The 17,048-nt window shown below is 53.5% G+C and overlaps 1 protein-coding gene across 1 annotated transcript in view; it reads left to right on the top strand.

The window, feature by feature from the left end:
• Nucleotides 1-17,048, top strand: part of CSMD1 (CUB and Sushi multiple domains 1) — a 1,050,215-nt gene that overhangs the window by 835,148 nt on the left and 198,019 nt on the right. The window contains exon 11 of the mRNA XM_053916503.2: nucleotides 12,160-12,263. Within this exon, the coding sequence (XP_053772478.1) occupies nucleotides 12,160-12,263 (104 nt within the window). The remainder of the gene's footprint in view (nucleotides 1-12,159; nucleotides 12,264-17,048) is intronic.

Below are 17,048 nucleotides of genomic sequence, written 5' to 3'. Positions count from 1 at the left end.
GTTCACTGCAGACCACCGAGTGCGTGGAGTGTATCAGTATTTGCCACAGCTAACGTGCGGGGTGGTTAGCAGTTAGAATTTACAGTCTGCTCGCCATCTGGCGGGGCCTCCCTCCCCTGGACTCGCCCGGGGGGATTCGGAGGGTCCACTCACACACAAATTATATTTTAGACATTTTCCCTGTTTGAAAGAAATGCCCCTTTATATTTACCTTTACTGATATCACTTTATATTTTGAGACAATTTGCAGTCTACAGAGAATGTAGGAAGGAAACAGTATTTATTTTTATGATTGACAGAGGTGCCAGAAATACGCCACATGACCACTCTCTACAAATGTAAGTTAAATGCCAACTTGCTGCTTTCAGCTTCTGAAATGAGGACACAGCTTGTTGTTTTAACCGGAATTGGCACCTCAGCATGAGGGCTCCTGGAGGCCGGACGTTCTGAGGTTATTAAGGTGTCTGATTGGGGTGAATTTTTCAAGCTCTGACCCATGTGCCTGCATCTGTAGAGGGGAATGGTCCCACCAGCGTTGGAAGAATTCTGAAGTTGAGAATGACGTGCGTGCAAGGACTGGGCACCACAGCCACCACGGGAAGCCGCTTTCCAGTGGAGGGCCTGGGGACGGACACGCCGAGTGTCCCGTGAGGGACCCTGGTGCTGCCCCACGCCCATCCTATTCCCCCTGAGGTGCTCCCCCCACGCAGATGTTAGAATCCGATGGGCCACAGGAAGCTGAGAACATGGAGCAGCAGTGTTTGCTTCTGCTGACCTCAGGTACTAGGGGACAGATGGCCGGAAGAGACTCTGAAGACACAGGGGACACCTGCTGCCACCTGAATCGTCCACAGGGTGGGAGCTTCTGCCAGTCTCCAGACTGAAATCATCGGCACGACGTGGTAGTGTCTCCAGTCCCCGAGGCAGGTCCCCACGGCCACTGTCGGTTACAGCACCACGGGGAAGCGGGATCCACTGTGGCGTGTGGTCCCCACGCCTCTTCCCGGAGCACTTTTCAAGCACTGCCCGTCTCACCGAAACGTTATTCCCTTTACCCCGGCCCATGGCTCTGAAACCTCCTGCGCATTCGTGAGGCCCTTGGCAACAGCGATGCTCTCCTGCCTAATGAAGGTCAAGCTCAGGTGGCTTCTCATGGCCCAGAGAGGTTAGAAAACGCTAGTAAATGTGGGACTCACCATGGGCTGCGTGAGCTTTGTATGTGTGGGATAGGGGAAATCTGGGCTCACAGATGACACATGCAACCAGGACCAGGGCCACTAGACACCCGCTCGAATGGCCCGAATCCAGAGCACCCAACGCGGGGAGGGCGCAGAGGGGCGGGCGTCTCGCCCCTGGTGGGAGCGCGCATGGGCAGCCAGCTAGGGAGAGCTGGAAGGTTTCACGCCAGACCAAACCTAGTCCTACACGGTTCGGGGTTGGGGGGGAACTCAGGAAAACACGTTTGATGAGTTAAAGCTTATGTTCTCGTGAAAACCTGCACGTGACACTTATGGCAGCTCTACTCAGAACGGCCACAACTCGGAAGCAAGCAAGACGTCTCTAGTCAGTGACGGGCAGAGACACTGGGGTCCTTCCAGACGGTGGGATAGTGTTCAGCTGAAAAGAAATGAGTGTCAGCCATGAAAAGACGTGGAGGAAACTTCAGCGCAAATTATTACGTGAAAGAGCCAGTCTGACAAGGCCACACCCTGCGTGATTCCCACCCTGTGACATCCCGGAGAAGGCGAGACAGGGGACAGGGACAGATCGGGGTGGGCATGGGTGGGGGGACAGATGGACAGGGGAGCCCGGAGGGTTGGGGGCAGTGAGTCTGCTGTGTGAGATGCTGTCATGACGGACACCCGTCCCCGTGCATTTGTCCAAACCCACAGGATGCACAGCACCCAGAGTGACCCTGACGTCCCCTGTGGACTCTGGGTGACAATGACGTGTTGGCGCAGGTTCGTCAGTTGTGACACATGTCCCACCTGGTAGGTGACATTGATGGTGGGGTGGCTGTGCATGGGGGGGGTGTACGGGGAATCCTGTACCCTCCCCTCAACTAGCTGTGGACCTAACACTGCTCTGAAGAAGCCTCTGAACCCACAAGTGGAAAGCGCGTTTCACAACACAAACATTTCATGGCGATCAGACTTCAGTATCTCCAGAGAAGGTTCGTGAGAACCCACACAACGAAAGGGGACGTTGACTCTGGTTCGCTGCCTAGTTAGAGTGCTGTCCCACGTGGGCCCCACAGGGAATTCCAGGGGAGGGAGAGACACAGAAGCCACGCTGAGACACAGCCCCTGTCACCGCCCCCAGGGACCCGGGGACCGCACAGCCGTGGATGGTCTAGGAGTCCTCATTGTTTCACTTTATGTGTTTAGTTGTTACTAAATTGATTGGTGGCGTTGGTCAACGAGATTGCCGAGGTTTCAAGGGCACACTTCTGTGACACGTCGTCCGGATGTGGTGCTGGGTGCCCACCGCCCCAAGGCCCCAAGTCAGGTCTCCTTCCCCAGTCATGCACTTGACCCGCTCACCTTTTACTCCCCTCCCCCCCCCTCTGGTCACTAGCACGGCGTGGTCTGCGCCTGTACCTTCCGGTTGGTTTTCCCTGTTTCTTCGTCCATTACTCTCAGTTTTACATCCCACCTATGAGTGAAGCCACGTGGTTCTGAACTCCGACTGGCTTGTTTCGCTTAGCGTGAAATCCTCAAGGCCCACGAATGTTGTCGCAAACGGCAGTGTGGCACCTCTTCCCGTGGCTGCGTGGCCTTCCCCTGTGTAGATGCCCACGTCTTCTGTATCCACTCCCCGAAGGCCACTTCAGCTGTCTCCACGTCTCGGCCTCCACGAATGACGCTGCAATGAACTGGGAGTGCATACATATCTCTCTGAGAATAAATGTTTTCAGTTTGGGGGGTGTGTACACCCAGAAGAAGCATCGCTGGGTCATACGGTAACTCTGCTGTTAATTTTTTGAGGGGTCTCCTGACTGTCTTCCACGGTGGCTGTGCATTTCCACTCCCACCAGCAGTGAGCGAGGGTTTTCCTCCACAACAGTAATTACTTGGCAAACACACAATGATACTTTCTAGGGAAAAAAAAAAAAAAGGCAGTATCAAGGGTTTGCAGTTTCAATCTTGATGTGACACCTTTGACAATCAGTGTCAGAGAGGCGATGCGTGCTGAGATGAGAATGGACACCGTGACAGCTTTGCCGACAGAGAATAAGGGGCCCCGGGCCCACGATTTCATCTGACGTGGAACAAGCGGACGCCCCAGTGAGGGCCGCACCTCACGCTCAGTGCCCAGGGGCCCGTTCAATCGTGGCCGCGAGTTTTCTCTCCTGACAGCAAAAAAATGCGTACAAATTCCAACTGGAAATTCAAAAAGTGATTGAGACACACCCTCGCTTGGAAATCGAAGAGACATTTCTGGTCTGGGGTGGGCTACTCGGAGGGAAAGAAGAGTAAAAAGAGCATCGTGAGCTGGGAGGCAAGGGGGGGCATCCGAGCTCACAGGACGAAAGTCAGGGCCGGGCTCCCTGCCGTAGGAGGGGCAGCTGTCGAGGGGTGGCGGTGTCCACTGGTGATGTGCTAGCTGAGACTGAAGCACTGGGCAGCTCCCTGTGAAGATGGGTAACCGAGGGTGGCCCCTGGTAGGGCAGAGCGGTTCAGGGGTAAGTCCTGTGTTTGAACCGGGAAGGAGGAGCCAGGCACACCTGTAACTCCACAGGTTCCCTCTGACCTTCCCGGGGGCCTTGAATCTGGCCCAGCCCCTAGCTGGGGCATCCCCCCACCTCGCTGCCTCGGAGGATGTAAGCACGTCTAACAGCAAAGTACACAGGCAGAGACAGAAGCAGATGAAGAGAGAGCGAAACGGAGCCTGTAAGTGGAGGTGGAGGCTGTCGGCCACGCTGGCTTGTCCTGGACAGTCGCTCACCAGCCAGACTGCGGAGGTGCTGGGCGTGTCCGAGGTCTGAGGAAAGTTCGGAGGACTGGGCAGTGTTTCCAACAAAACAAAACAAGGGGATAAAACCTCATTCTCCAGTGGGGTCGTGAAGTGCCCAGGCCAGCTGGTGTCAGAGCCCTTCCCAGCAGAACGGAAGTGAGAAATCAAACAGCTCTTTTTAGGAAGAAAACCCATTACCGATTTAAGACAATGTCCATGAGCCAGGGAAGAAAAAAGAGTTGGTAACTTTGCCCGTTGGGGATAATTATCATTGTGTTTAAGATCAAGGAGTGTTTAGCTTATTCAACATATATGTTTTTCTTTTTAAGTTGAAAGTTACCCACCTATTTGCACAGGGGAGAGTGAAGCACAAAAATCAGCCTTTAACTTCAGTTTTGAAACAAAAAATTAACACGTAGCAATAGAAAGAGAAGTTAGCTTGCAAGGTGTTTAAAAACAGATGGTTTATCTTTCCACTTTAAAACGGCATCCACGTTCTCAGCCTGAAACAAGATGACGGGGCCGGTGTGAGGAGGCCCGCTGGGTCTCGGAGTAACAACTGTCCTGGGGAGCCCTCACCCATGGCGGAACTAGGATGACTGACTGGGAACGTAAGTGACACTTACTAGGTTGATTTATCTAAAGTGTGCATGGGGTCTAGCTCCATCTCATAATTAATTCCAAGGAGGAGAACATGTAATGAAGTGTTCGGTTCCACAGCCCGCAAGGGGGGTTGAGAATCACACCGACAACTTATTTAAATTGCTCTTTGGGGCACGATTAGCTGTTTCTCATTTGTTTCTTGTTTTCTCCCTTTCGTTTCTGGCATCCTACATTAACTCCCTGTTCCGAATTGTTTTGACGCGTTGTTCTGTCCCGGCGTAATCGTGCCTGCGTGGGGCCGTGCCGTTCCCGTGGTGGCGAGCGTCGATTCCCACTGTGAGTCCTTTCGGAGTTCCCGCTGGACTCTCTCGGTGCCGTCTGACACAGGCGGGGCTGTTTCTGCATGTCATCGGTAAAACCACGCACCACTGAACGGCCTCCGAAATGCCTCCGAGTGAGCGGTCGTCCCCCATGTGACGCTGCCATGCGGCCCCACGTTTTAAGCCACAGAGGAATTTGAAACTCTCCCGAGCTGTGACCTGAATTAAATTCGTTTTTATTTAAAAATCTACATATTCGTGAAGAAGTACAAATCTGTAGTCACAGCATAGCCATGGGGATGTAAAGGACAGTATAGGAAATGGGGGAGCCCAAGAACTTACACACATGACCCATAGACATGAACAATGGTGGGGGGATTGCCTGAGGGAGTGGGAGTGCTGGGTAGAGGGGGGAAAGGGAAAATATTGTGACAACTTTAACAGCATAATCAATAAAATATAATTTAAAATTATATATATACACACACATATATATGTGTATATATATGTATGTATGTATGTATGTATGTATGTATGTATATATGTAGCCCTGGCTGGTGTGGCTCAGTGGATTGTGCACCAGCCTGCAAACCAGAGGGTCGCTGGTTCGATTCCCTAGTCAGGGCACATGCCTGGGTCACAGGCCAGGTCCCCAGTAGGGGGTGCATGAGAGGCAACCACACACTGATGTTTCTCTCCCTTTCTTTCTCCCTCCCTTCCCCTCTCTCCAAAAATAAATAAATAAAAACTTTAAAAAAAAATCTCAAAATTCCTCCTTTTCCAGTATAGATTCATGGAGACCTTTGGCATAGTACGCACCCCTCAAATGTTGCTGTTACGTGTTGACTGCAGGTACCAGAACCGGTGCCAAGGGCCGGAGGGAGCCCTGAATCCCTGGCACTGCTCTCCCTCCTCGGTGTTGATGACGGCCGGTTCATCCAGGAGGATGGTTCCCTGGGAGTCACCTCTGCGCTAGATGGGGACCGCATTCCCACACGTTGGCAAGACACCCTAACTCCCTTTCAGAGCCCACACCATGTACCAGCCCGCGCCCCGTCCCTGGGAGGTGCCCCAGCTTCAGAGAAACTCACTTCGAGCCGAAGGCGTCCGTCCCCAGCCATGCGCTGGGGAGGCCTTCAGGATGCCCCGTCTTACCGTGGCTGGCCTAGCTGCCTCAGTCCCTCTGACCGGAGAGTGTCCTGTGAAGATGCTGGCGTAGGCCTCAGGTCGGCGGAGACGGGTGGACTGCGCGACTCTCCAGGAACCAAGAGAGTGGGGTGCTCCTGGGAAGAACTGCGGCATTAGAGGAAAGTTACTTTTCTGCACTGTAACCGGGAGGCACGGCATGGAATCTGCCCCCTCGTCCACTGTCTTGTCACTACGGCTCACACTCATGCTCTCATTATCTCCCCTTTCTCCCTGGCCACATTTAATCCGTGGTCGTAACCTCCCTGGGCATTTATATCTTTCCATACCCTGGGTATTTGCGGAGATCCTGCCAGAAAGGGAGCTATTTAAAAGCAGGACCCACGGTGAGGGAACGATGAGTGAGTGAAACAAAGTATCTGTGTCCCTGCTGCATTGTTCAGGTAACGCCCAAAGCAGGGCATTACAGGTCACATGTCCCCTCTCCCCCTGGCGAGAACCCTGGTGACAGTGTCCGTATTTTGACTACTTGGCACCTTCTGGACTCTGTACCGCTTAGGCCCCTGCACCTCCGGGCATCTGGGACTCGGCGGGGACTGGAGGCGAGTGGCCGTGGACCAGAGACCTGTGCATGTCCCCAAGCTCTTGTTCCGAGCATCCGTCTAGAACGTGGCCCCCAGGGTTCAAATGGCGGCTGGCTGCAGGGTGAACATCACCATCTTCGTGGGGTTCCCGCTGCCTCATGGCCACCTCTATGTCAGCCACCCCACCTGTCACCTGCTCAGAAGGAGCCACCTGCTTGTGAGGCCACACCTGGGCTCCAGGGGCCCAGCCCCAGGAGGCAGCCGGTCACCCCAATCTTGATTTGCTTAACTCTTATTAACATGCAGAAATATATATACGTATTTTTTTTATTTTGGTCAACTCTACCCTTTTCTTTCTACGTTATATAAATTCTTTAGATCATTATTTTCATATTCAAACAAAAAGCCCATTAGGTAATTCGTCCGCCCTCCAGGTCGGAAGTTTTTCTGAGGCAAGGCGGAGGTAAGGAATGTGCTCACGGAGTCCCTGCTGCATTTATAGCAGAAATCTGTACCAGATTTCCTCTCCCTGCTCACACAACGTAACCTCTTCCGTGAACAAACGTGTTAAAAAGAATGTCTTTTCTTTCCATCTCAGACTCAGTCTTGTTGATCCAGCATCTCTCGGGTGTTTCTGCATCAGAAAAAACAGAACACACTTTGATTTGCATTTGTGCAAATACAATCCGTGTGTTCTCCTGGGTTTGTGTATGGGGTTTGTGGGGGTGGTTCTTAACGTTAAACAGTTCTATCGGGAGATGTGTTCCTGTCTTGGCAGGTTTTGTTCAGCTGGGTCCCCCGGGAACCATTTCTAAGCTCTGTTCTCGATGCTAATCAGCTGCAGACAACACACCTCCCATTATCACTCTAATTATTGATCGGAACCCGTTGTTCCAGGCCTTTTTGGACAAACGTCAATATCTCTGCTTTTATCTACAGAGATCTAATTTTTCTTGCGCCTCCTTCATCTTCTGGTCCTTCAGACTTCCAGCCAGGTGACCCCGTCCATGCATCTTCAGTCGACAGGTCTCCGTGCTCTGTAAATGGGAGGTGTGCATTTTACCTCAGGTGATACTCGTTCTGTAGCGGTTATTGGATTGATTCCTACATCCCGGTCTCTCGTCTTTAATAGATTGCTATCCTCTTTCCTCCCTCGAGAAAATATTCAGTAATTTTCTAGATGAGGCCAGCCACCCTCTGGATGCTTCCTTCCAGGATTAACACAGTTCTCGGGGAGCCCTCTGTGGCCTGACCCCTTATCTCACACAGCAAGTGTGCCAGGGTTTCTCTGTAACTGCTCCGCATCAGTCCCTTCCCTGCTGAGCAGGCGGCTCTTGGTGGCTGCACTGTAAGCATGCCACATCCCGGACAATTTTGGTGGCATTTTGATGATTTTTGCTGGAGGGATTTCATTTCTCACGCCAGCCCCTGCCATCTCCTCACTCCCTCCGACCTGCTTCTTGAGGAAAATCTCGCGGATCTCTCTTCCTTCTTAAGGATCCACGGTCTCAGAGGCCACTCGTCTTCAGAGAAGCCCAGGAGGGCTGAAATGAAGCGAGACTTCTGCAGGTGAGGCCGAGGATACAGGAGTCATTTCTGCGTGAAACTGGAGTTAGGTGTTGCTGTGCGCGAGCAGAGAGAGCCGGAGACGCTAACTTCCACTCAGGTTCCCCGGGCCACAGCGTGGCCCGCTGTGACAGCACGTGTGCGTGTCCGAGGTGTCCTGCAGTCCCCTCGTCGCTGTGGCTGCGTTTACTGCCGCCTGTCCCCACCCGTCACCCTGCACGGTCAGCCGCGGCTCCTGCCTCCGAGTCCTGGGATTCTGTTCTGTCGAACCCGCCACGTGTGTGCAGCCAAGCACACTGTCTCTGCCTGTCCCAACACCGAAGTGAAAGGCGTCCACTGTGTTCGCATCAGAGCCGCGACACCCACTCCCCTGCGGAGTCGCCCAGGGCTCAGCCCTGGTTCCTGCCTCTGTTCTCCGCGGGTTGCACCCCGGGAGGTGCATTCTCGGGCTGGCTGCCAGGTGGCGCGCTAGAGGCGCGAGCGATTTGCAAAAATGCTCAATCTTGCGGCTTACTCGATGGATTTTCTAGGGAAAATCGGTCAGGGCGGCCTGTTGACCGAGAGCGAGGCAGACCAGGGTCACAGCTGCACCGTTACTGTTGACAGAGGAGCCGAACACATGCACCGATTGTTTTTCTCTGTTTGATTCCCTCTCGGCTCGCTTAGTGAGAAAGCTGAAGAGGGAGGTGAGCGGCGTGGAAGCACTTACGCGTGCGCAGCGAACAGTTCTCTGCAGCAGCATTGGGAAGTGTGTATCTCTACGTGTTAAATTCCGTCGTTACTAGGCATCTGTCCAAACGCCCGCTGAGTTTTACATTGTTGAGTTCTACAACTTGGTCCTTTTTTTCCCGTTTTCTTCCCATTTTCTCTGCTGTCATTAAGGAACCTTTTTCTGCAAAAGTGAAACCTTCTATGACCACGTGGTGTTTACCACCCCCGGGGCCCACGTGGAGGTGCCTTGAAGGCGAGATCTGTTGTCGTTCTCTCCCCAGCGCGGGGACCTGGGCAGGGTGGGCCCCCAGGGAGTCAGGGCCACCCCACGTCTGGCCTGCGACCTGCCCTCCGGGCGCCTACAGAGAAGATGGGGGACCGGCCAGCAGACCAGCAAGACATTTCAAAGGGAGGGGCCATTTGAAGGGAGTGGGCGGGGCTTTGCCGAAGAGGCTGACGTCAGGACAGGTGGGCGGGGCGGGGGCAGGGCAGGGGCGGGGCCACCAGCCCCACGCAGAGATGCTCTGCAGAGACTGGCAGAACGGGCGTGCTTGCACGTGCGTGAAAACCACCGACACCGTTCCAGCTCAATGTCGATGCTCTAGTCACAGTTTCACACATGTGACACGCTTTATTCACAATAGCCGAGTCCTAGAAACAGCCTAGATGCCATCGGCAGATCAATGGATAAAGAAACTGGGGTGCATGTTTTCAGTGGGATATTATTACTCAGCATTTGGAACGAGAGGGTGGATCAGGAGGACGGAATGCTACGTGAATTAAGCCAGACGCAGAGAGAAGCCCTGCCCGCTCTCTCCTCTCTGTGGGTTCTAGCAAAGTCAAACACGCAGCAGCAGAGCGCACACTGGTCCTTTCGGGGGCAGGGTGCGGGGTGGGGCGGGGAGATGACGGTCCAAGGGCAAAGCTGCAGTTCTGTCGAATGCACAAGTCTAGAGCCTGGTCGGGCAGCCTGGTGACTGCGGTCAGTGACACTGTATCCAACATCGACATGTGCTGGGAGCCGAGGCTCCCTCTCTGTGGCCGCGTGGGCAGAGCCGAGAGCCGTGTGAGCCAGCGCCGGTGGGCGTGGCCGCAGTGGTCTCGCTGTGCGTTCGGATGGTCTCAACACTCACCTTAGATATGCGCAGTTTCGATTAGAAACGCATGGTCAGCGTCGCTTTTCACTTGCATCTCCGGCTCCATCTAACTGAGAACCGATGGCACATTTCTTTATGCAAGTATATTCTGTTTTATGTTATCAAACGCCATACTTCTGAGCTAGAGGTTTTCCGCTTGTTTGTTTGTTCTTTAACAAGAACAGTCTTCCCTTTCTCCCTGCCCAGGTCGTTAATACCATGGAGTAAACACTGTTCTTTGACAACAGCCTCCCATGACTGTCCAGCCTAACCACCAACAAAAGCCGAACACGCCCGGCCTTGTGTTGAAGGAATTACAACATGGCCTTTCTAGAGCTGGAATGAAAACACGTTTCCGTAGTGAGACCCCTGTCTGGGACTCATTAGTGGTTGACCAACCATGCCCCTCATACCTGTTTAAATCAGGGATGCTTCTCTGAAGGCTGTTACACAAGTCAGGGAGGTGATGATGCTGGTGGTGGTCACTTAAAACTGGGCCTGTGAGAGCCCTGCCTGGTGTGGCTCCATGGATTGAGTGCCGGCCTACAAGACAAAGGGTCGCCAGTTCGATTCCCAGTCAGGGCACATGTCTGGGTTGCAGGCCAGGTCCCCAGTTGGGGGCGCTTACAAGGCAACCACACACTGATGTTTCTCTCCCTCTCTTTCTCCTTCCCTTCCCCTCTCTATAAAAATAAATACATAAACTCTTTTAAAAAATGGACCCATGAGAAAGAAAAAAAATTGAGTCTAAAGCACCCTCAGGTGCCAGGCTTCACGGGTGGAGCTGATGTGGATTCCAACAGCTGCCAGCCCCTCCACCTGTTCCCGGTCAGGTTGCTGAAGTAATGCGTTCACACCAGCTCACAACTGGAAAGTGTACATGTAAAGCAGTGTAATGGCTACACCACTAGTCTGGGTACAAATTTCAAAGAGCAAGAGTAACACGTTCCTTATCAGCCTTGCGTGACGGAGCTCCTGACTAGGGCCTGTCAGACCTGTGCACAGCGAATGGGAGAGGAGCCGAGGCTCGCCGCCCCCCCAAATCGCTGATACCTCTCCTTCCAATGTGGCAGACAGGCACTCGATACCTTTTAATAAGATCTCAGGGAGCCTGATTTGCTCAGAAATAGACCCCATAAAATATGTCTCCAATACCATGGTCCTATAAGTCCTCCCCCACTGTCATTTGTCTACCTACACGCTCCACCTGTCCTTCTGTCCTCTCTGTTTGTCGTCTCCATCACTCTCATCTGCCTGTCCCCTGTATCAGCCCACCTGTTTGTCCATCCTGTCTATTACACCCATCCATGCATCGCATTGTATCTATCGTATCTACCTCTCTCTCTCTCTGTCTCTCTCCTTGTCAGCTGGCTGCCTCGTCTTGTCACCCTGGACTTCAGGTCTACTTTCACCACATCTCTGACTCTCCTTCCCCTTCTTCACGGTGTCAGTCACTGAAGGGAGCGTCTCCCCGTCAGGACAAACGGACCCTGCGGGCTGCGGGAGGAAGTGTGTGGGAGATCACTATACTGGGGCATCGGAGAGACACCAGTCTGGTGCAGAGGCCGCGTGCCAGTCACAAGACAGTTGTGTGTAAAAAGAATGATGCTTAAGGCTCCGCAGAGCCAGCTGGACAGGACAGCCTTCTAGTCTCAGAAATTCTTTTCATGTGCTGGTATAAACAGTTACAGGAAATACGCCCAAGCCACTCTAAAGGTATTTATTTGATGGTGTTCTGGGATCCTTCAAACGTATTTCGTTAACTGCCATCCACATTTCTTTTGCTGATACTAAGTTATACATGTGCTATCCCCAAACTAAGACCATTAGGATGAATGTTCGATAGATATTTAACTTAAAGCGTCACATGGGGTAATGCCATTTATCGAGCTGATAATCAATGTCTTTGGTGTAACAGGGATTTTGAGTTCCATGAGCTTCTGTAGCAAAGGGCTCTCAAATGGGTCCAGTGGTCTACACCGCTCCTTCACAAGGCAGCCCGAAATCACTGGCGCTGGAGGAATTAGGGAGCAGAGCCCGCGCCACTCCTCAGGGAGCCCTGGGCGGCCCCCTCCACCCACCATGCCGCCCTCTGTGTCCTGATGATGCTGAGTCGCTCTCTTTGCCCCCACGCAGGTCATCAAGCTCGCCTTCGAGGAGTTTGAGCTGGAGCGCGGCTACGACACCCTGACGGTGGGCGACGCCGGCGCGGTGGGCGACGCGAGGACGGTCTTGTACGTGTAAGTGTGGCTTTCCCTTCGCTGACCCACGTGGGGGCGCGTGCGGCACGGGCGGGCACCTGCGGTTCTGAGGCAGACCTTCCCTTTCCATGGAACGTGCACCACCTGGTTTCCACATCTGATTTCATGGGGACACTCGTTCAGATGCTGTTTTATTGGTATCTGTGTTTTCTCTCCAAATCATTAAAAAACATGGCACACGATTCCAATTTACGGAACGTAGAACTGATGAGCTTCTCACCTTTCTTTCGTTCTACTTTCCTGGGGTCTGATGCTGTCATGTTCCGTAAGCCCAAGTATGTTCTAGCACAATGCCACATGTCTTCCAAAAAGCCCTCGCCCCCAGGTGGAACTGCATGCTAAGCTGATGGGGACTTGGGGGGATGCGGGGCCAGGGCACTTCGCCGTCCCTATGTGGAGCTCCGATCCGGAGTCCCTGATCCAAGGATGACACGCGAGTCCTGTGCCGTACCCGCCAGGACCCAGCCCGCTCCGCGGTGTCAGCTGGACGTCACCTGGAGCCGCTCCAGATGCTGCGCTGTGAGGACAGCAGCCACTCTTTATGACACCTGCTCTATAGAAATTAAAAATAGGATGCGGGGCTGTCGTTGCCAGTCGGTGTTCCCAGCACAGAGGGGGATGTCTTTCCAGCTTCGTCACCTGCTTCTGCACGCTGCTCACGTGGCGTCAGGTGGCGGCACCCAAAGCCACGAAGCCACACAGGTCTCTCATTCACGGAAGTTGTTTTGCTGGGTTTTCACCTGCTGCTTCTTAGTCCTCATGCCCATTGCTGAGGCTTCCTCGCTGTGGTGAGAAAGCTGGTCCCTGATGCTTCAACACGTTGTTCTGCTAGAAAAAAACAAAAAACCAGCATGGTGATTATGTGCAGTAAGTGAGTTCTCTCACTTACTGCTACTACTAATAATTAAAGTTATGTTTCGGCCCATGGGCTAGGACGAGCATCACAGTAACAGCACCAGCAGTATCGAAGCTGATACTAAGTATCTCTTAGACACCACACTCTGCCAAACACCCCCTGCTTATTGTCTTCCCGTATGCTCACCGAAGTCCTGCAAGCCGGGGGTTGACAATACCCTCATCACACAAGCGATGGAACCGAGACACAGACAGACGTGCCCCAGGTGGCTCACCTGGGGCAGGTAGGGCCCGGGGTTCACACTCAGAGTCTCGGCTGTGGGGCCCCTGGTCCTCGTCCGTTGGCAGGCAGGCGCCCCGTTCTCCAGGGAGGAATTCCGGAGTAAGGAGTGTCTTCATTTACATTGCATGCTTTTCCAATAATCCTCCCCAAAGTTTGTAGCATTTTACTGTTCCACCACCGTGTCTGAAGGTCCCTGTTTCCCCAGCCTCCCACTCAATAGTTTTTCTTGGTTGCCGAATGACTAGCTGAGAATTGCATTTATTTACCAAAATGCAGATTCCCGCGGGTTACAGCCCCGATGAAGGCATGGTCTGCAGCTGGGTGCTGACCGTGCAGAGACCACCGTGCCCACTGAGCTCTGCGGCCCCATGGGAAGTGGCTTAATCTGTCCGCTTGCCTGGCTGTAAAATATGTGTAATGAACTTTTCCCGCTGGTGGTCAGGAGCAAAATGCAGTACCGGGTAGGGATGCGCCAGAGAGCCAACCAGTGTAACCCGCACGCCAAACCGCTGCATTGTGGCCAGCGCGTCCATCTGAGAAAGGGTGCCTCTGAGACAAACGAGGGAAATTTTCTAATGAAGGCAAACGGTGAGATACAAACGTAGCAAAGCGATGCCATAGAAAATCCCTTAGGTCACCATTAAAGATCTGAAGCCGTAGGCCCGTTTCTTTCACGCCTGTTGTCAGTGAGAGAGCAATGGGCAGCTGCGGACTGTGTCCACGTGCTGCTATTAGAACCTCCGCTCTGTCGCTCAGACCCAGAACTGAAAGGCCAGCCAGCCGGACGAATCCAACGGAATCGCCCCCTGGGGACCCTAAGGTAGCGAAGATCAGCTGGGCATTTTATCAGCTGCAGCGAGAAAAAAAGGGAAGCAACTGGTACATTTCCTTAGTACACAAAATTACAGGAAAACAAGGCAACGCTCAGACATCACAGCTGGCTCTTCGCGTAAATAGGTAATTTTAGCGAACGCATCAGCGACTAGGTGTGTGTCCTTACACGTCAGACGCTGTTCTCAGCGTGAAGTGTGGAATCTACCTGGAGAAAGGACAGGATGTGGGGGCACCGAGCTCCAGACAGTGTGTGGGACCGGGGACGCGTGGTCTGTTTGTAAAACGGACTGTGTAAGAACCATTTCTAGGGATGGTGGGCGTCCCTGCCGCGGCCTCAGGGTGTTACCGGCCCCCTTTGCTGGGGCGGACAGTACGGAATTCTTTCCGGGTCTCGGTTTTCAGGAGACACTTGGAATGTGCGATGGCCTAACCAGCTTGTCCTAAAGGTGCTTTTAAAACTTCCAATCCCTACCGATGGCTTTTTATTTTCTTAACTTTCGTGATAAAAAAGAAAGAAAAAGACACACAGAGAGAAACTGAATGTCAGTGGACTGCCTCTGGAGTCTGATCTTCCCCAAAGATGATGAATTTGTTCAGGTAACTTTTCCAGAATGCTGGACTTCGAACGAAATTGAATAACTTACTTAACACATCTCCACTGAGACCCTTCTAGGAATATGTATTGATGATTCTCTCAAACGTAGTTTGCAGAAGAGCCGCATCCGGGAATACTGCCTGCCCAGTCCCTCTGGCCATTAGCACCTGGAGACGGGAGGGAGTGCCGACCCCGGGAGGTCCCGGGCTGCAGGTTTTAAATGTTCATTCCCCGAAGGGGATCACCAGTCGGCCTTGAGGAAGTCGGAGCAGAGCAGTGTCACCCCTGCCTGACCACCTCTGGGGGCAGACGAGTGAGGAGACCGGCCCTTCCTTCTGGCCCCCGACCCACTCCCCTTGGATGCTGCCTGCTCCTGGAAGCTGCCAGTCCCTGGAGGACGGTCACCACCGCCCCCGGCTGTTATTCTGAGCCAGAAGGCATCCTTCTTTTTCTAGTAAAAGATGGTGGAAAAGCCACCACGAAGCAGACACTGACGACCGACGTGTGCTCACACACCACTGGGGTGGCTGAGACATCACCCCCCACATTGCAGGGGTCTGGAGAGAGCCCGAGCCGGCCAGGTGCGGCGGCCTGTGTGCAGGTGGCCTCGACCGCACACCCCCTGGACTCCATCCACTGTGAGCCTTCCTTTCTGTGCCTCATCACCCAGAACGTTCCTGCTTGCTTCTTTGAAGACACATTCTCGGAGATTTGGATGGTGCAGTAGGACTCGGAGGGAGGGAGCAGCAGCCTTTGGGGCGGTGAGCAGAGGAGAAGCCAGAGCCTGCCCAGATGCACTCCCCCCTGGAGAGCGGGGGACAGAGCTGGCCCCTCTAAAGACCCAGTGGCATCGAGGCCCCCGTTCCAGCAGTCCTGGCAGGGGGACGTGGACAGACCGCTGACCGCTGACACTTTAAGGCTTGGAGACCAGCTATTTCTGGGCTGGCTGGGGAATGCAAATGTCTCAGCACTTTGGGGTCCCTGGGACATTGTCTTTGGGGGCAGCCTTCCTACAGAGGGCAAGAAGCCCCTGGCCCAAGGGAAGCACCTGCCGGAGATGGGGGGCCACTTCCAGCTAATCTGGGGTCCAGACAATGCCAGTTATTTTCCAACTGGTCTGCCGGTTACATCACCAGGATGGACTCACTGTGTCTGTTTTCTCCAAGGGGCTGAGAAACGCACTCCTGTCTTCACACTGTCAGCCGCGGCCTCCTTTCCAAGATTCATCAGTCACGAGCGTTTACAACTCTCTGCGTGTTTCTGACACTGGAGTGACCTCAGAGGCGGTTGTTCTTTTTTTTGGGGGGGGGGGAAGATACGTGTTTCTAAAACAATAATGGTCATTTGCTGGGCGACAAGCATTGCTGCCTAGCGTCTGCCTTTCGCCCTCAAAAGTCGATCATAATTGTGAAATAAACTGGTGAAGGGAAAGGTGTTTCAGAAGTTGGACTTGCAGGGCAAAGAGAAGACGCTCTACCACCACAGCTGCCTGAGTACGACAGAGCATGCAGAATCCGGGCCGTGCACACTAGCCTCTGGGGAGGGAAGGTGCTGGGAAGGAAGTGGGCGGGGGACTGGGCTGGCATTCCCTGAATCTGCCTGCATGGCCGTCTGTGGACAAGGCGGTTATTTTTATTTTCTAGACGAAAATGAGGAGATGCAGCCTAAGTCTGCTTTGAACCCCAGGTGCTCACACAAAGGGGACCCTGCGCCCCGTCCCCCAACGGTCCCATTTGGAAAGCCTGTGATAAACATCACAACTGGGGAGCTGACGTGGGCGCAGGGAGCCAATCTGAGGTCGCCCTTCCTCATCCTTGCCCGTATTATTTTGTGCGCGTGCCTGGGTACCGGCATCCACACGATCGGCCGTGTGTGGTCTGCAAGGGACCTGTCCATTTTTAATAACTGTCAGAACTAGGGGTCTGAAATTGCTCACGGTGCTTAACACAGGTCCGCTTTGGGCCCCTTGCTAACTCGGGGCAGCAGGGACTTTTCAGTTGCGCAATGTTTTAAGTGTCGCGCACAGGACTTTGCTCCCAGGTTGCTGCCCGTGGGCAGAATGCAGGTGGAACTAATTCCAGGTCCTCCGGGGCATCAGCTTCCGGTTTTGACAGCCGTGCGACACGCTCAGCGTTAGAGGTTTGTTTTTTCAATCTTCAGGTTTTCATTTGCTGTGTGTACAGTAAAACAGAAGATG

This window comes from Desmodus rotundus, chromosome 13 (assembly GCF_022682495.2).
Source record: "Desmodus rotundus isolate HL8 chromosome 13, HLdesRot8A.1, whole genome shotgun sequence".
NCBI lineage: Eukaryota > Metazoa > Chordata > Mammalia > Chiroptera > Phyllostomidae > Desmodus > Desmodus rotundus.
This window is presented reverse-complemented; position numbering and strand designations above follow the sequence as displayed.